We start from the raw sequence: 16,771 nt of genomic DNA, 5'->3' as shown, positions 1-16,771 counted from the left end.
TCATCAGGAGAAATGGGCGGCACGGTGGCACCGTGGTTAGCACTGTTGCTTTACAGCGCCAGGGTCCCAAATTCAATTCCCGGCTTGGGTCACTGTCTGTGTGGAGTCTGCACGTTCTCCCCGTGTCTGCGTGGGTTTCCTCCCACAAAGTCCTGAAAGACGTGCTTGTTAGGTGAATTGGACATTCTGAATTCTCCCTCTGTGTACCCGAACAGGCGCCGTAGTGTGGCGAACGGGGTATTTTTGCAGTAACTTCACTGCAGTGTTAATGTAAGCCTACTTGTGACACTAATAAAGATCTGGACGCAATATTTCGACTATATGCAGAAATATCGCTGATGACAAACTGAGCAAATAACTGTGCTCCAATCTCCCACCAGTTAATGTAGCCCACTAGAATAAAACACCCCCACTCCGCTGCCACCGAATTGGCTCATTCATAGATTAAGAGCTTGTAAATCCAATGATTAACCTCAGGACAGAAGCAGCATCATACACAACAGAGAACCTTGCTAACAAAGCAGTTTACCTAATGTAATCAGAGTGGGGCCACCCCCATAGACTTCTATACCCAGTAAACAGCAATTTCCAAACACTCCCATTGCTAAGCAACAATTCACACTCAAACTCCCACTCCATTAAGCTCCATTTCTCAATCGTTCGCCACTGAATAATATTTACCAATTTCACATGAACGTATAGCACCTTTAACACAACAAAACTTTTTCCAACTGACCTATTACCGATAGTCTAAATTTCTCTTCCTGTTTCGCCAACTCCCTCCTTCTATTTCATAGAATTCCTACAGCGCAAAAGGAGGCCATTCGGCCCACTAAGTCAGCACTGACCCTTCAAAAAACCATCCTACGTAGGCCCAATCCCTTACCCTATTCCTGCAACCCCACCCTAAGGGACAATTTAGCATGACCAAACCACCTGACTTACGCGTGGGAGGAAACCCACGCAGACATGGGGAGAAAGTGCAAATTCCATACGGACAGTCACACAAAGCTGGATTCGAACCCAGGTCCCTGGCGCTGTGAGGCAGCATTGCTCACCACTGTGTCAGTTCTCTTTCTCTTATTCTTCTCCTTTATCCATCTCTTTCTCTGTCTCACATGTTTCTTTTTTTCCTTTTCCCTAACTCTTTCCTCTCCCTCTTTCTCCACTGGCGACTCGGTTTACCCATCTACTTCTGTATCTCTCTATTTTCTATTTCCGCCTCTTCTGGTTGCCTCCCTATTGCTTGTGTTTCATTCACTCTGTTTCTCCGTCTGTCTCTTTGAAACAGTTTGTTGCTCCCCTTAATCCCCAAACCCTTTTAAACAAAATTATTTTTCATGGATTACACACATAACCAACATTCCCTTGTGAAGGTGGCATTCTCGGCTAACCTGCATCGATAATTTTTAACAAAAAGATCTTAACCTCCCGACCGTTCCCGCAGAGTTCCCGCCGACAGCGACCACGGGTGAACGGCACCGTCGGGACTCTGTTATATTGGCGCGGCTGCTCGGCCCATCCGTTCCGGAGAATTGGCGGCCTCGCCGATTCCAGCAGCCGGCACCGCAACAAACGCGCCGGCGCAAATGGTGCCGATTCTCCGCACCTCGGAGAATTGCGCGCCGACGTCATGGCTCGGTCACGGCTATTTTCCATGCCGGCGCGGGGCTCGGAGAATAGCCCCAAGTGTGAGTACTTCTTCATAACTTCAAGGAATATTAACTTCTCTGTCTGTTTTTAGGCACCGCACATCCAACTGGAAATCCATTCGGACCTCCACCCCATCACAACAGCTTCCTGGGTCCAGCTACTCATTTAGGTAATCATAGCATGGCTGGTCTGTGGGGAACAGCTGGGGAACCGATTCACTGACTGAAACAACTGCCAGCAAATTAGCAAATCAAGTACAGTCTACTCCGCCTAAGTGTACACCATTGCAAAAAAGGTCCAAATTTAGTTCAGTTAATAATACGGGACAAAAGCAAATTATTGTGGATGCTGGAATCTGAAACAAAAGCAGAAAGCACTGGACAATCTCAGCAGGTCGGACAGCACCTGTGGAGAGAGAAGGGAGCTCACGTTTCAAGTCTGGATGACTCTTTGTCAAATAATTCGGGACCTTGTTAACTTGTCATTCAGCAATTAATGGCAACGTTCAGTGTCTTCTGTGCTCTCATTTAAACATCATAATCAGTGAATTGCTCACCAGTAGAAACATCAACCACTGAGCTATTTAAACTGCCTCACACTGTGATACAATTACAGATATACGGTGGCATTTTAAAAAGCTACTATTTTCTTGCACCAATGTGCTTCAGACTTCGTCTGGAGGTTCACACACCTGTACCAATAGTTGTATAAAATTGGTTATGCGGTCACAGAATGCACATGGCCAGGGATGCCATCAGTTTGGTGTGCCCTTGCCTGGGTTGAAAAGCCATGATGTGGAGATGCCAGCGTTGGACTGGGGTGAGCACAGTAAGAAGTCTTACAACACCAGGTTAAAGTCCAACAGGTTTGTTTCAAACACGAGCTTTCGGAGCACGGCTCCTTCTTCAGGTGAATGGACTGATCTTCCTGGAGATCCTCTCCACTTTGAGCCGGCAGTTTGCGGTGTCAATGGTAGCCATGATGTGGAGATGCCATTCACCTGAAGAAGGAGCCGTGCTCCGAAAGCTCGTGTTTGAAACAAACCTGTTGGACTTTAACCTGGTGTTGTAAGACTTCTTACTGGGTTGAAAAGGGTGTTGGAAAAATTGTAGCGTTGAAGGTGATATAAATGGGATTGAGAATTCTGTGTTGGTGAGCGTGGGTTGCAATGCCATGAAGTATCGGATGATGCTGTTCTTGGAAACCTCAAACTCCACAAACTGAGCAGCGTCAACAGCTGGTGTTCATTAATGTTTTCAACTGTGACGGCAAACATTAAAAAAAATGTTTAAAGGGGAGCGAGAGGTCCGGGAGGGTGGGGAGTGCTTTTTGACTCAACGTATTCCCTCTTTTTTCTTTATATATAAAAAATAATACCAGGCCTTTTTAGAAAACTTGTTGCTGGATAGGGAAGCCTGTCGAGTAGCTCTTCAGTCTATCCTGGGCTGTGCCAGTGACTTTAATTGTGGGGAGTGCCCCACCCCCCTCCTCCCCCACCCCCACCCCCACCCAGCGTCCCAAACGGAGGAAGTGCTCTGAAACCGAGCTCAGAAAAACACAGGGTTGCCAAATCAGGCTGGCTGCAATCCTGGAGGTTTCAGCACATAACCTGCTCCGTCCAATCACGGCACAGCACCTTCCAAGCCAATTGGAACACAGATAGACTCCATCACCTAATTGGATGATTCCTTACATCAGTTAAATAACTTTTTCTTTTCCAACGCCCAACATTTGTCCAACAAATAAACTAAAAATGTGGAATTTTTTTTTTAATGCCCGTACAATTTCACTCCTGGGTTGCTTCCAGCAGCAAAGAATGGGACACTGAACTTGAGCAGCTCCATGGCAACAAGAAAATTCATATTTCCAAAAGGTTAAGTGAGAATAATATATATTTATATATGTCTTTCCTTTTAACTAACTTGGGGCAATAACATGAGGCACCTGCTGGTGGCACTGCTGAGCTTGGAAAATTTGTTTCTCTGCTGTACCATGGTTTGCTTTGTGGATCTGTAGTTGCTTTTTACATTTCAAATTGCATTTGTGGACTATCACAGGCATGAATATAATCAAGTGTAATTTTTTTTACAAAAAGGGCCTACTAACTCCTGTAAACTGATTTACAGGCCTGGAGATTTTAAGGCATAAAGCAGGCCCCCCAAGGCGTTTCCAGTATCTCATAGAATTTACTGTGTAGAAGGAGGCCATTCGGCCCATCGGGTCTGCACCGGCACTTGAGAAGAGCACCTTACCCAGGTCCACACCTCCACCCCATCCCCATAACACAGTAACCCCACCCAACACTAAGGGCAATTTTGGACACTAAGGGCAATTTATCATGGCCAATCCACCTAAACTGCACATCTTTGGACTGTGGGAGGAAACCAGAGCACCCGGAGGAAACCCACGCAGACACGGGGAGAACGTGCAGACTCCACACAGACAGTGACCCAAGCCGCGAATCGAACCTGCGACCCTGGAGCTGTGAAGCAATTGTGCTAACCACAATGCTACCGTGCTGGTGGGTAACTCGCATGCACCTTCTGAGCCTGAGGGTTGACCTTTCCGCTGCCGTACTAATGCAGGTAGCAGAATTTCCACCTAGGGCCCACACCTGAAACAAGTGTTGGCCCCTTTCCATTTGCAAATGTATGGACCAAGGCCTATTTTTAGACCTTCTTCATCAAATTGATGCACCCAGAATGTCATACAGAAGAACCAGGCCTACATGTGACCCAACCAGCAGAACCAAAAGGCTCATTTTCTAGGCCTTCGTGTTTGAAGCAATTCCTCACCTCCCCGCCCCAACTGCAGGCCACTTGCTTGCTGGATCAGAAACAGAGAGTTTGGCAAACGAGACCAGCCATCTTTCTTTTCAAGTGTGTGTTATTTAATTAGTGTTTTGATTAGAAGGACACAGAAACATTGGTGAGCTATTATTTGGCATCACAAAGCAATACTTGTCTGCAAATCTAGTTCCCTTCTTTGAAAACAGATTGAACTATGTTGAAGAGGGGACTTCAAGATGCGGCGGATGGACAAATTAGGATGGGCCACATGTCCTTGGCGATTAGTGATTATTTTGTGTTCCTGTGCATGGTAGTTTTTTTGAGGTTACAGGATGAGGAATAATCAAATTCCCAATTTATTCTAATAGATGTCCTAATGCCGTGTTTAAGCAATGGACAAGTACCAAATCTGTGTTAGCAAGAGAAAGAAAGTGAGTACTACTTTGGGTATCCATTGAGTAATAATCCTGAATTGTCTATGCTGGTGGAAATCTAATAGTTTCCGAAGACTGGAAATCTGCGAGGGGAAAAAATAGTGCAAAATCACAATATGGTGAGGTCCCAACACAGTGAAGTTTGCAGTAGTAGGACATGGATTTGTCCCATCGTTTCCTCGCAAGACACGCTTTTGTCTTTGGATCAGTGGGACCCTGGAAGGAGCATTCCCTGCACAAAGGAAAAGGCGAACGGGAAAGTCACGTATGGCAGTTCCCATGGTCCTTCCAAAGGTTGGCACAGGAATAGAATGCTCAGGCCTAAGGCTGATATTGGCTACTGACGGAAGATCAGAGGGAGACCATCCTCGGCCGTGCTTTGACTGATTTAACATAAAGCAGCAGAGGCCAGGGAGCAGGTCTCCAGAATTTTCAATTGGTCACAATTGGTGTGAGATTGGGAAGTTCAGAGATGGAAAACAATTACAAGTGCAGACGGAGAAAATAAGATGTGCACAGAGAGGAACTGTCCGCATCCTCAACAAATGGCAGTGTATAATTCAAACATAATTAGTGGGGGAAGTGGGAGTAATAATTTTAAACTAACATTTTAAACTTGTGGGCCAAACTATTTTGGGACCCAGGCCTCATTGGCATATTGCTGGTGGGTTGCTGCTTCCAGAGATGTCCCATGCTGAGCTCATTCAGGGCTGGGGGGGTGGGGGGGAAGGAATGGAGCAGATGGAACAAGGTTGCTTCTCTTGGTTCAGTAGAGGATATTCCAGGTTTCCCGGTCGGCTTCTTGATAGCCAGAGTTCAACAGGTTCCCGTCAACTTGAGGTGGAAAGGCAGAACTCCGACTTCCAGGCTCACCTGGAAATAAATTGCCTCAGGGGGGCATGATTTCTGTTTGGGTGCCTGAAGGGCAGCCTTTGTCTCTCAGCCCTTCTCTCTCTCTCTCTCTCTCTCTCTCTCTCTCTCTCTACCCCCAAAAATGATTTTCAGTTGCTTGCTCACCATTTTTCAAGTGAGAAGCTGAAACGCAGCCCTGTGAATTGCTGGAGAATTAAACTCCTTTATACAAATAGTTGCAGGGTTTCAGTTTGACCAAAGTCTGCAGTTTAAAACAAAATCTGCAAGTTGATGTGTTTGATAAAGAAATAAAGTGAGAATGAAATCACATCTGAGCCACATTTTTATAATAGTCAGAATTGTGGCCTAGTTAGCTGTCCAGATCCAGCCCTGCTCAGGTGTCATAAAGATCCAAATAAGGCACCTTTATTGGGTGCATCCAACTGCTCGAGATTGAATGCTAACATTCAACGTTTTACTGTTCCAGGGCAGTGTGTCTGTAATAAACCTCAATTTGGTGCAATTGTGCTTTATCCTAAGAGCTTTTCGTTCTGTTTATCATGTTGCTCTCCAGCATGCTGTATATATCAGTCCCAGACAAAGAGAGGTACGAGGAACCTATTCCAGAGACTTTACTCAAAAGCATTGGAGACAGTCCTCTGAGGCAAGAACCTTTGTTTCCTTTGTCTTCAGTGACATCTTGTATTTATGTAGTACATTTAACATAGCAAAACACCCCAAAGCGCTCAGCAAGATATCAGTCAAAAACTATTTTGATACTTAGGCACAGAAGAGGATGTCAGGAAAGGTGGTCAAAAGCATGGTCAAGGAGCTAGGTATTTATGGATTTGTCTTGAAGGAGGAGCGAGAGGTAGAGATTTGGAGCAATTTAAATCAGAGATGGCAAGAGGCCGGATTTGGAGGAATGTAGAGATCTCGAAGTCTTGTTGAGGAGGAGGAACTGACAGGTCATTAAGGCAGGGATGAGGTTTTCAGCAGTGGAAAAGCTGAGGCAGGGTCAGAGGTTTGGCTGCTCCAGATGTGGAGGTAGGCAGTCTAGGTGATGGAGAGAATAAATGACGATTGGCTCACCTCGGGGTGAAACACCATACCATGTTTATGAAGGGCCTGGTTCAATTTCACTCAGCTGTCAAGATTGGAAATGGTGGGTGGGGAACGGAGTCCGTGGCAGCGACCAAAGACAATGACAACTAAATTCAATTGCACCTGAAAAAGTGTACAAGGATCATCATGCATGATTAATCAATGGGCGTTGATTATAGTGCAAGCGCAGCACATCATTGATGCCTGCCCATTCCAATGATTTCAGCAACAAGGCAGTGTTAACCACACCATTATCTGGTTGAATACCACATAAGGGGCCAATATCAGTCGCACAACTTAAAGCTAGCCTGCACTGCCTTAACCTAGTCTGCATCTCTTAAAGATGCAATGTAGTGGGATCCGTATTGGCAATCATGTGGATCTGACCTGGGAAACATTAAAGAATAGCACAACATGGGAAAGGAGCAAAGTTCAAGCATTTTGGATGCTGCATTAAAGGGTTTGGTGAAGCATGGTCGGCCTGCAATCATTCCAGATACATATGCAGCGGGCATTGGGTGCAAATAGCCATGGAGGTCAATGTCGGGAATCGAACCCCGAGGACCCGGGTGCAAGGATTAAGAAGTTAAATGACTTCACACGAGTAGTCAAGGTCAGTGATTAGATTTTCCATTGCCATATCCTATAATCTGCACATCTAACCTCATTCACTGCTTAATTCACCTCACCAGTACCACTCACCTACAGTCTCCATCAATCAGGACTCATTCCAAATATTCAGAGCCTCACCTTACCCTCACACTTAGCACTGCTGCAAACCTCATACAAATCTCACAGCCTGCCCACCTTGTCTGCTATCCAACCATGACAGCCACATTGGCCAAGCAGGTTGCACAACACCCACTGACACCCTTTCCCCTTCCAGGACAAGGTGGTTCTCAACTGAAGGCAACAGGAGGGTGACAGGCACACCTGGATGTCCTCACCTTCATGGAGGAGACAGTGCTCTCTATTAATGGGACTCCCATTGCTGAGGCTGTCACTGGCAGAAACACTGAATTCATTTTGAGGATGATATCCTCATACCCAATCCTCCTCCTATCCCGCATTCCACCCTCATCGCATACTCTTCTGATTTACAATCTACAGATGGTGTATGCTCACCAGCATTTGCTTTCCTCGCCGCTCCATAACCATACCCTTGTGCCTTCCTCCTTTCAGAGACTCAAGAAGTCCAACATGCCCAGGTAATGGAGGAACAGCATGAAACTCATGATGATGAAGATGCACCATCACCTATTTCACACTCACAGCTACCTGCTCAGCTACTGATATTGAGCATGATTTAGAGAATAGGACAGAGGCAGGGGGGTGGGGGAGTGGAGGCAAGATAGCGGAGATGCCAGCTCACCTGAGGGTCAGGTTTCCCAAAACCTCTGTTTCGGGGGGCTCAGATGAGTGTGGTGATTGGATGGTATGTGCAACAAAATGCTGAGTGACTTGGGAAGCCTGCAGTCAATTTCCCGGAACATTGAGCGTCCGGCACCAACCCGACGCAGTGCTTTGTGCGGAGCTTGGAGCTGTTCTGTCCTACATAGAATAGTTCCAGTTTGTACACTTGTGAACCCAACCATACTGCATTGTTTGATAGCTAACATCTCAGATTCTATTGGAGTACAGCTGCATTCTTCCAGGGCTTGAACACTGTAGTGGAAACTCAGGCTGCAGTCATGCCAGGTCAGTTTGCTGTCATTCATGTTCAGATTGCATCATAATAATTTGTGCAAAGGCGCTTCCAGAGTTTCATAGAAGTCCTTAACCTCAGCTACTTGCTATATAGCTGGTGGTAAGGACTGCCTCCTCATGATGGTCAGGTCTGCTGCATACTGCAGACCATCACAATTCTTGACACCTCTGCTGAGTACTGTAGGGCTCTTCCAGAGTTAGCCTAAGATTGCAGGAGCCTTATTTCAGAATGACAATGGTCTGTCCTATCACATTGGAGCGGCATGGTGCCATAGTGGATAGCATTGCTGCCTCATACACCAGGGACCTGGGTTCGATTCCGACCTCGAGTGACTGTGTGGAGTTTGCACCTTCTCCCCGTATCTGCATGTGTTTCCTCCGGGTGCTCCAGAGTCCTCCCACAGTCCAAAGATGTTCAGGTTAGGTGGATTGATCATGCTGGATTGCCCCTTAGGTTAGGTGGGGTTACAGGGATGGGGGGGACATCAGTCTGGGTAAGGTGCTCTTTTTGAAGGTCAGTGCAGACTTGATGGGTTGAATGGCCTCCTTTGCCATTTGTAGGGATTCTGTGATTTTGTGTGACAGCGTGGCTTTCATTGTATGAATGCTGCATATGTGTATACGGGGGTTTGCAGACCAGAATTGTCAGCCGAGTAGTCGGCAGACAGCTTTTGTCACCCAGTAGTTACCTTTTGGACAGCTGCAGAATGAAGGCACCATAACTGCTACCAGGACAGCAGGCATTGAGCTGCACAATCTTCTGTCTATGCTCATACATCAGCTGAATGTTGAGGTGACATTCACCGAATAGAGAGTCTTAGTGACATCTATGACAAGCTTCCCCACCAGTGACGTACAACTAAATGGCCTCTGCTGCGCTTATCTTTACACCCTGTTTAAGTGCTCCCAAGGTAAATACGTGAGGGAGAAAGGTGCGATGATGATGGAGTATGGTGGGAAAAGACACATGTGAAACATAAGCACCAATTGGATGGGATGGCCTCTTTCTGTTCTGGTAGCACTGTACAATTCAATGGAAACAGTGGCTCTCTCTGCAATCATTCCGGATGGTTCGACACTCCAGAGCCCCACGGATAACTGATGACATCCACTTGGCTGTATAGGATCCTGTTCACAATTCCACCATCTTCATGAGCCACAAGGGGGTAACTGAACATGCAGCTTGTCTGTGAACATCATGTACAGAGTAAGGCAGGTTAGTGTGTGCTTCCTCAATATCAGCCTCAACTATTTGGCCTGCTTTACTTGATTCAGACAGAACAATGTAAGATTGGCTGCTGTGCTTTAATGCCATGGTCCATGGTTCCTCTTAGGCAACCATAAACACTTGCTGCCCAGGTTATGAGGATCCAAACAGGAATCACTGGAAACATCCTGATAAAGGTCAGAGTTTGGCCTCTGAGACTTTCGAACACAAGCCTTCCATTCCATCATTGCTACATAGCTTTGTATGTAAGAAGACGCAAAGCAGATGAAGAAGGAAGCAAACCAGCCAGTGGATGAGCACCATGTATAATAGCCATATAGTAATAATGCCTGTAAAAGTACATTGAGAATGTTTATTAGTGAGTTCATACTATCTTACTCCACCCAAACTCCACCATGGCTTCTAGCTGTTGGCACTAGGGGTGCGATTTAGCGGGATTCCAGTCCCACGCCGGTGCACAGGTTTCCCGATGACGAGGGGTGCTGTCACCGGGAAATCCCATTGACAACTGCGGGGTCAGTAGATCCCGCTGGCTGAAAAACATGCGGCATGGTGGTTGATAAATCCCACCCTAGAAGTCAACTAATCTCTGCCCTACAGCAATCCAGATCATATTCTGTGCTGGTTCACTTCAGAATGGTTTATGTGGCATTTATTTTCCGCACAGGATCTTACAATTGTTGTATCATGTCAGACGAAGAAGTTAGAACAACCCCTGAAAGTGAAGCATGTAACAGAATTTTCCTCCTTCGTAACAGAATTTATCTCTTTTAAAATCTCCAATTGTTCCAGGTAGTTCCTGCTGAACTGTTGAGTTTTTTTTCTTGTAACTAAACATTGAAGATCAGTGGGAGAGGCTCTAATTGAGCCATGGGTGCGGGGGGGGGGGGGGGGGGGGGGGGGGGGGGGAGGAGAAGGAGAAGAGGAGAAGGATTCCACTCTGATTTATGATTAGAAGCAGTTCAGGGGGGTTTTTAACATTGTGCACAGAGGTAGGCCGCTTTCGCTCAGTTGGCTGCACAGCTGGTTTGCGATGCAGAGCAAGGCCAACAGCACGGGTTCAATTCCCGTACCGGCTGGAGTTATTCATGAAGGCCCCACCTTCTCAACCTTGCTTCTCACCTGAGGTGTGGTGACCCTTGGGTTAAATCACCAGCAGTCAGCGCCTTCCCCTCTCAATGAGGAAAACAGCCTATGGTCACCCCGGATTATGGCAACTAAGAAGAAGAGTGTGCAGAAGAAATCTTTCCACAGTGTGAGGGAACCCTTTCAAATAAGGAGATCGTAGTGTGCCCCTGAGCTGGTGATTGAAGTTCCATATTGCACCAAACTCTCCATAAATATACATCCAATGTTGTGGTTCGCATCCACCATTTAAAATCTTATTTCTTAACTTGGAGGAGAAAGGAAATAGATATGTTAGTTCAAATTCTGTGAAGTGTTTCATGTTTTGGGGAATGTGCAAATGGTGAAGTTTCCCCTTTGAAGGCAGCTTCACTGAAGTCCTGTTTCTATTTCAACCTGATTTCATTAACATTGATTTACTTCTGACTCTGGGTGGCCGTTCTAGCTTCCTGTTAAATGGGTTTAGTTAAGTTGAAGGAATATCTTTAATTACAGTTAGAACCATTGAAAGCTTTTTCTTTAAATTAACTGATTTTGATCGAAGGTGTAACTGGTGGACACATATTGGTTTGTATTTTTTAGAGCCATTTAATAGACCAAGTGGGTTGAGTGGTCTGAGATCCTTAAGTAACAGCGCCTTTGGTGGACTGGGGAACCCTTCAATCAGTGAGTATTTCTGTCCTTTCAGTTCTTTGTATGACTCTCTCATGTTTTACGTTGAGAAGTGATACTTTGGCTGATACTTGAGCAGTACTGAGTCAGTACTGTGAGATATAGCACAGCCAGGACTGTTTAGCCATGAAACATGCTGCTGAACTAAAATTGAGATAGACATGTGTTGTTGAGTTGTCATTAGATCAGATTGTATCTTTGTGGATGACTCCTGTGTATATTACAACCTAGCTGTGTCACTTCGATGTGTTGCACCGTTCTTTATACATGTGTTCGAACCTGCTTAGACTACAGAGTCTGTGTGTGTGCCGTATCTCTGTATACTACCCCATCTGTGCTGCACCTACTCCATCTATCTTCCCTCTATGGAATGCACCTGTGTAATTCTACCTATCTATGCATATCATACATATCTGTTGCCTTTATGTTTATAATCCTGTGTTTTATACCATGTATATTACACCACGCCGTCATATGCATGTGTGTTATGCTTCTGTATGTCACATCAATGCCACACCTGTGTACGCTTGTCCCAGTATGTAAAATACTTGTGTATTGGTGTCCAACCTGTTTGCACCACATCTGAGTATATTACACCTATCTTGACTGACCGTTTAACTGATTCAAGTAACAAACCTATCTGAATTACACAGAATCACAGTACCCCTTCTGTAGTTTCATTGTATCGTGCTTACATGTACCAGAACTGCCTCACATCATGCTGTGTCATAGTAAACACTTAGCTGTATTGCACCTGTCTCCATGAGTGCGGGCTACATTGTCAAACGTTGCCCAAGTTGTCATTCATCTAACGCAAGCCAGTACATTGAATGGCAGCAGATTATTGGGCTCATTGGTCTATGGGTCAGTTCCACAACAGGGTGTTCATTTACCCCATATTCCACGTCATATACCATATATCGTATACCACATATGTTCATCTATCACTTACCACACAGCAGCACAATATCCAGTTGAAGAAGTAGTTTACATTGGCAGTGGACCTTATTTCTATGCCTCCATTTAAAAAAAGGGTTCTCCTATATGTTAAACTTGTGATGTACACTATTATGGATTTTTTTGCAACTATCAACCGTTGCTTTCCTTTGCCTTCCTATGATATCATTTTTGATAGGTTGCAGTTGCATATTCTTGTTGGAAATGTCTGAGAAGACCTGTGATAAGTTGTCTCCATTCTTGTCCCCTGAGTCCATAGAAAAATCAAATTGGCTATTTGTGCTTCTCAATCACAAAAAAAGGGCGGCACAGTGGTTAGCACTGTTGCCTTAAAGCCCCAGGGCCCGGGTTCGATTCTGACCTTGGGGTGACTGTGTGGAGTTTGCACATTCTTCCCGTGTTTACGTGGGTTTCCTCTGGTTGCTCCAGTTTCCTCTCACAGTCCAAAGATGTGCTGGTGGATTGGCTATGCTAAATTGCACGTTAGTGTCCAAGGGTTAGGTGGCGTTACGGGTTGCGGAGGAGTGGGCCAAGGTAGTATTCTCTTTCAGAGGGTTGGTACAGAAATGAGGGGCCGAATGGCCTCCTCCTGCAATGTAGGATTCTATTATTTACTGTGACACACACTGTTGTTCTTGGAGTAGGAGAGCTTGAGTTCACATTCATCTTCATGCCTCCACACACACGGGTGTCCTGGTTGAACTATCTCACATTATGAAGCTCCCAACATGTGAGTTGTATAATTTGCAAAAAATCTTTTTTTCCTCATGTAAATCACATGGAACATGTAAACACAACAGTTAGATTTTCCACCTGAATTATTTAAAAAACAATTTAGAGTACCCAATTCATTTTTTCCAATTAAGGGGCAATTTAGCGTGGCCAATCCACCTAACCTGCACATCTTTGGATTGTGGGGGCAAAACCCACAAAACACAGGGAGAAACACAGACAGTGACCTAGAGCCAGGGTTGAGCCTGGGACCTTGGCGCTGTGAGGCAGCAGTGCTAACCACTGTGCCACCGTGCTGCCCTTCCACCTGAATCATGACTATTAAAAGAACTTAAGCAAAACATTGGATTCTAACGGATTGTTGTGTTGATAATGTATGGATTACCTTGTAGGGACAGTTAGGAAATGAGTGAATCAGTGACTGGAGCCTTATGTGTGCTTCTCTCACTGACTGGATTGAGAGCTCGGGACCTTGCCCCTGATTATCCAGCTTGTGATCAATGCAACAGTAATAATAATGTAGTGGCAGTGATATTATTGTGTGGCTAGACCAGAGAGTAGCAGAAAAAAACTGTTCAGCTAATCACTAGGAGAGGAAGTTGGAAAGGATAAGTATAAAACCAGCAAGTTAGGTGAAAAGAAACGGTTAATTTGGAGGACGATTTGGAGAAACAATAATGCAAGTATAGAACGGTCCTGAAAGCAGGGATCGAACGCTAACAAAACATGAGAAGTAGTGGGTAAGGAAAAAGAGACAAATGTTAAAGTAAGAGATCTTGACAAATGCAGAAAAGGAGAGAGAAACGGGTGACTTTAAATGAAGGAAAGCGAGGAAGGAAAATGCAAATATTTTCAACTTCAAGAAAATGTTCATGATAATAAGAGTGAATGGAATCTGCAGAGTCGAGGCCAGTATGACCAGCTCATAATCCACTTTGTTTGGACAGAAAATCCTTTCACAAGGTTGCTGTTCTCCGTTGGCATCCAATGCTATTACTGAAGTGTTGCAGCAGTATTGTATTGCATAGGATGGTGCTGTTGGGCTGTGTTTCATTTTTATTTAAACATCTGAAGGATTAGCAGTGGTTTCCCTGCTCAGTCACCAGCAAATTCGGTCAGTTGCTTTCCTTTAAAAAGATGAAATGAAATGCTGTAACTTTACTGAATGATTGTACCACTTTCACTCTGGAGCAACATGTCCTGTCCAAAATATTTGCCATTTGCATGAAACACCACTACTCTTCCCACCCTTACTCTGCATCATGGGCGGCATGGTGGCACAGTGGTTAGCACTGCTGCCTCACAGCTCCAGCGACCCGGGTTCAAATCCAATCTCAGGTAACTGTCTGTGTGGAGTTTGCACTTTATCCCCGTGTCTGCGTGGGTTTCCTCTGGGTGTCCCGGTTTCCTCCCACAGTCCAGAGATGTTCAGGTTAGATGGATTGGCCATGCTAAATTGACCCTTAGTGTCCAAAAGGGTAGGTGGGGTTACTGGGTTATGGGGATAGGGTGGAGGCGCAGGTTTAAATAGGGTGCTCTTTCCAAGGACTGTGCAGACTTGATGGGTCGAGTGGCCTTCTGCACTGTAAATTCTATGATTCTATCCTGCAAGTTGGCGCTGGAAGTTCAGGCACTTTTACCTTGTAAGAGATAATATTTTTGGCCCTGTTTCTTTTCCCCCTAAATCTTAGCTGTTATAGCGTAGAAACAGATTGTCTAATCTATTAAGCCTGTGTTGGTGTCTTTCCCTGCCATTGATCTAATGGTCCTGGTTACACTCCATGTCTTGCAATATTAGTCATCTTTACGCAATTATCTTTTTAATAGGCTCTTCCATATTCTGACCTCTGTCAAGATTACATTTTCAACCTCCCCTTTAATTGTTTTTGTGATCACCAGTGAAAACAACCCATAACTACAGACCCTTGCCTAATGCCTCCTCATTTTCGTGAACTTTATCATGCACAATCAATGTTAACTATCCTGCAACTTCAGAATTTGTGAAGCAGTCGGTCACATGACAAACATGGCTGCATAATGTGAATGCCCAATGACGTCCAACCCACTCTCAGGTTTGCGCTTGTAGGAAAAAGGCAGTGAGCTGTGAATAAAGATACATCAGGGCATTGAAACATTTGGTGATGGTCTGATAGCGGTGTAGTCTATCCTTGTACCTTTCTAACATTAAGAACTAGAAAAAGGCCTGAGCTCAACATAACTAATTGGCTTTGAAACTGGTATGTGTTTGGATGATTTCCTTTTTTTATCTGGTATTGTTTCTGAATTGTGTGAGCTGCTGGTGCATTTATTATCCAATCCTGGTTGCCCTGTGAAGGTTTCCTGTGCGTTTTCTTGAACTATTGTAGTCCTTGTAGAAGTGGCCCTCCCGCAATGGCATTAGGTAGGGAATTCCAGAAAATTGATAATGAAGGAACAATGGAATACCTCTAAGTTAGGATGGTTTGTGACTCAGCAATGATGTTGCTTCCATTTCATTGTTGTTCTTATCCTTCCCCGCAGTAGAGGTCTCAGGGAACTAAGTGCTGTCAGAGTAACCCGTGCAACTTGCAAGATTTGCTGCTGGCTGTACATTATATTGCTAGTGAAGTGAGTGGATATTTAGTCTATTGCAAGGGGCACTGTTCAAGCAAACATCTGCACCCAGATGGAGATGAGCTTTTTTGAGTATCATTGCAGCTGCACCCATCTGTATTCCATTGCACTCCACACTCCAGCCTTATACGATATAGATAGGTTTTGAAGGGTCAGGAGTTGAGCCATTCATTGTTGAGTGCCCACCCTTATGTCCTGTCTTTATATCCACAATTTTGATACAGTTAAGCTTCTTGTCAGTGCTAACTCCTAACATGTTGATGGATGGGGGTCAAGGATGGCGATAGCTTTGATGTCCACAGGAAGATGGTGGTCCTAGTAGCCTGGTACTTAAAGTACTGCAGAGCAACTCACAAGTCATGAGTTATAATCCCGCCATAGCCTGTTGTCGAATTAAGTTCAATTCGTCTGATCATTTCAGACTGGGAGCAAGAAAATAACTACAAAGGCTTCCAGTTAGTTACATAGATAGAAATTATTCACTAATGCTCTCGAGGAAGGCAATCTCTCACTACTGCATGATCTGACTATATGTGGCTCTAGGTTCACAGGACATGGTTGATCTTTAACGGTTCGTGAAGTGATCGAGCAAGCCACCTAGATGTAAAAAATCTCTGCAAAGATAGTAAGACGTTCCTTGTGATTGCCAATAACCAAATTTTACATTTCACTGTTATATGTTTCTTGGTTTGCGCTCTGCTCACACAGAAATGTACTAAGATTAACAGTTGAGACGGACCTCTCAGTAGAAAGAGACCAAAAAAGTCAGCGACATCTTTTACACGATAGGGGAATTTTAGGATATGAATGGGGAAAATTACTCAATATAATTTTACAGCTTTTTCATTGCATTTACAAGTGAACACCCTGCTTCTCGAGTTTTGAGTCAGACAGTCATCGCATTG

General features: G+C 44.9%; 1 protein-coding gene across 9 annotated transcripts in view; it reads left to right on the top strand.

Moving 5' to 3' along the window:
• The window catches only part of auts2a (activator of transcription and developmental regulator AUTS2 a), a 1,338,783-nt gene that overhangs the window by 1,309,976 nt on the left and 12,036 nt on the right, over window positions 1-16,771 (top strand). For 8 of the 9 annotated variants that reach the window (XM_038814055.1, XM_038814058.1, XM_038814057.1 and 5 more), the window contains 2 exons: window positions 1,745-1,822; window positions 11,475-11,558. In XM_038814055.1, coding sequence (XP_038669983.1) covers window positions 1,745-1,822; window positions 11,475-11,558 — 162 coding nt within the window. The remainder of the gene's footprint in view (window positions 1-1,744; window positions 1,823-11,474; window positions 11,559-16,771) is intronic. The other variant, XM_038814059.1, reaches the window with a different exon arrangement.

The sequence above is a fragment of the Scyliorhinus canicula genome, chromosome 12, assembly GCF_902713615.1.
Source record: "Scyliorhinus canicula chromosome 12, sScyCan1.1, whole genome shotgun sequence".
Lineage (NCBI taxonomy): Eukaryota > Metazoa > Chordata > Chondrichthyes > Carcharhiniformes > Scyliorhinidae > Scyliorhinus > Scyliorhinus canicula.
The sequence above is the reverse complement of the archived record's forward strand: the minus strand, read 5'-3'. Positions and strand labels throughout refer to the sequence as shown.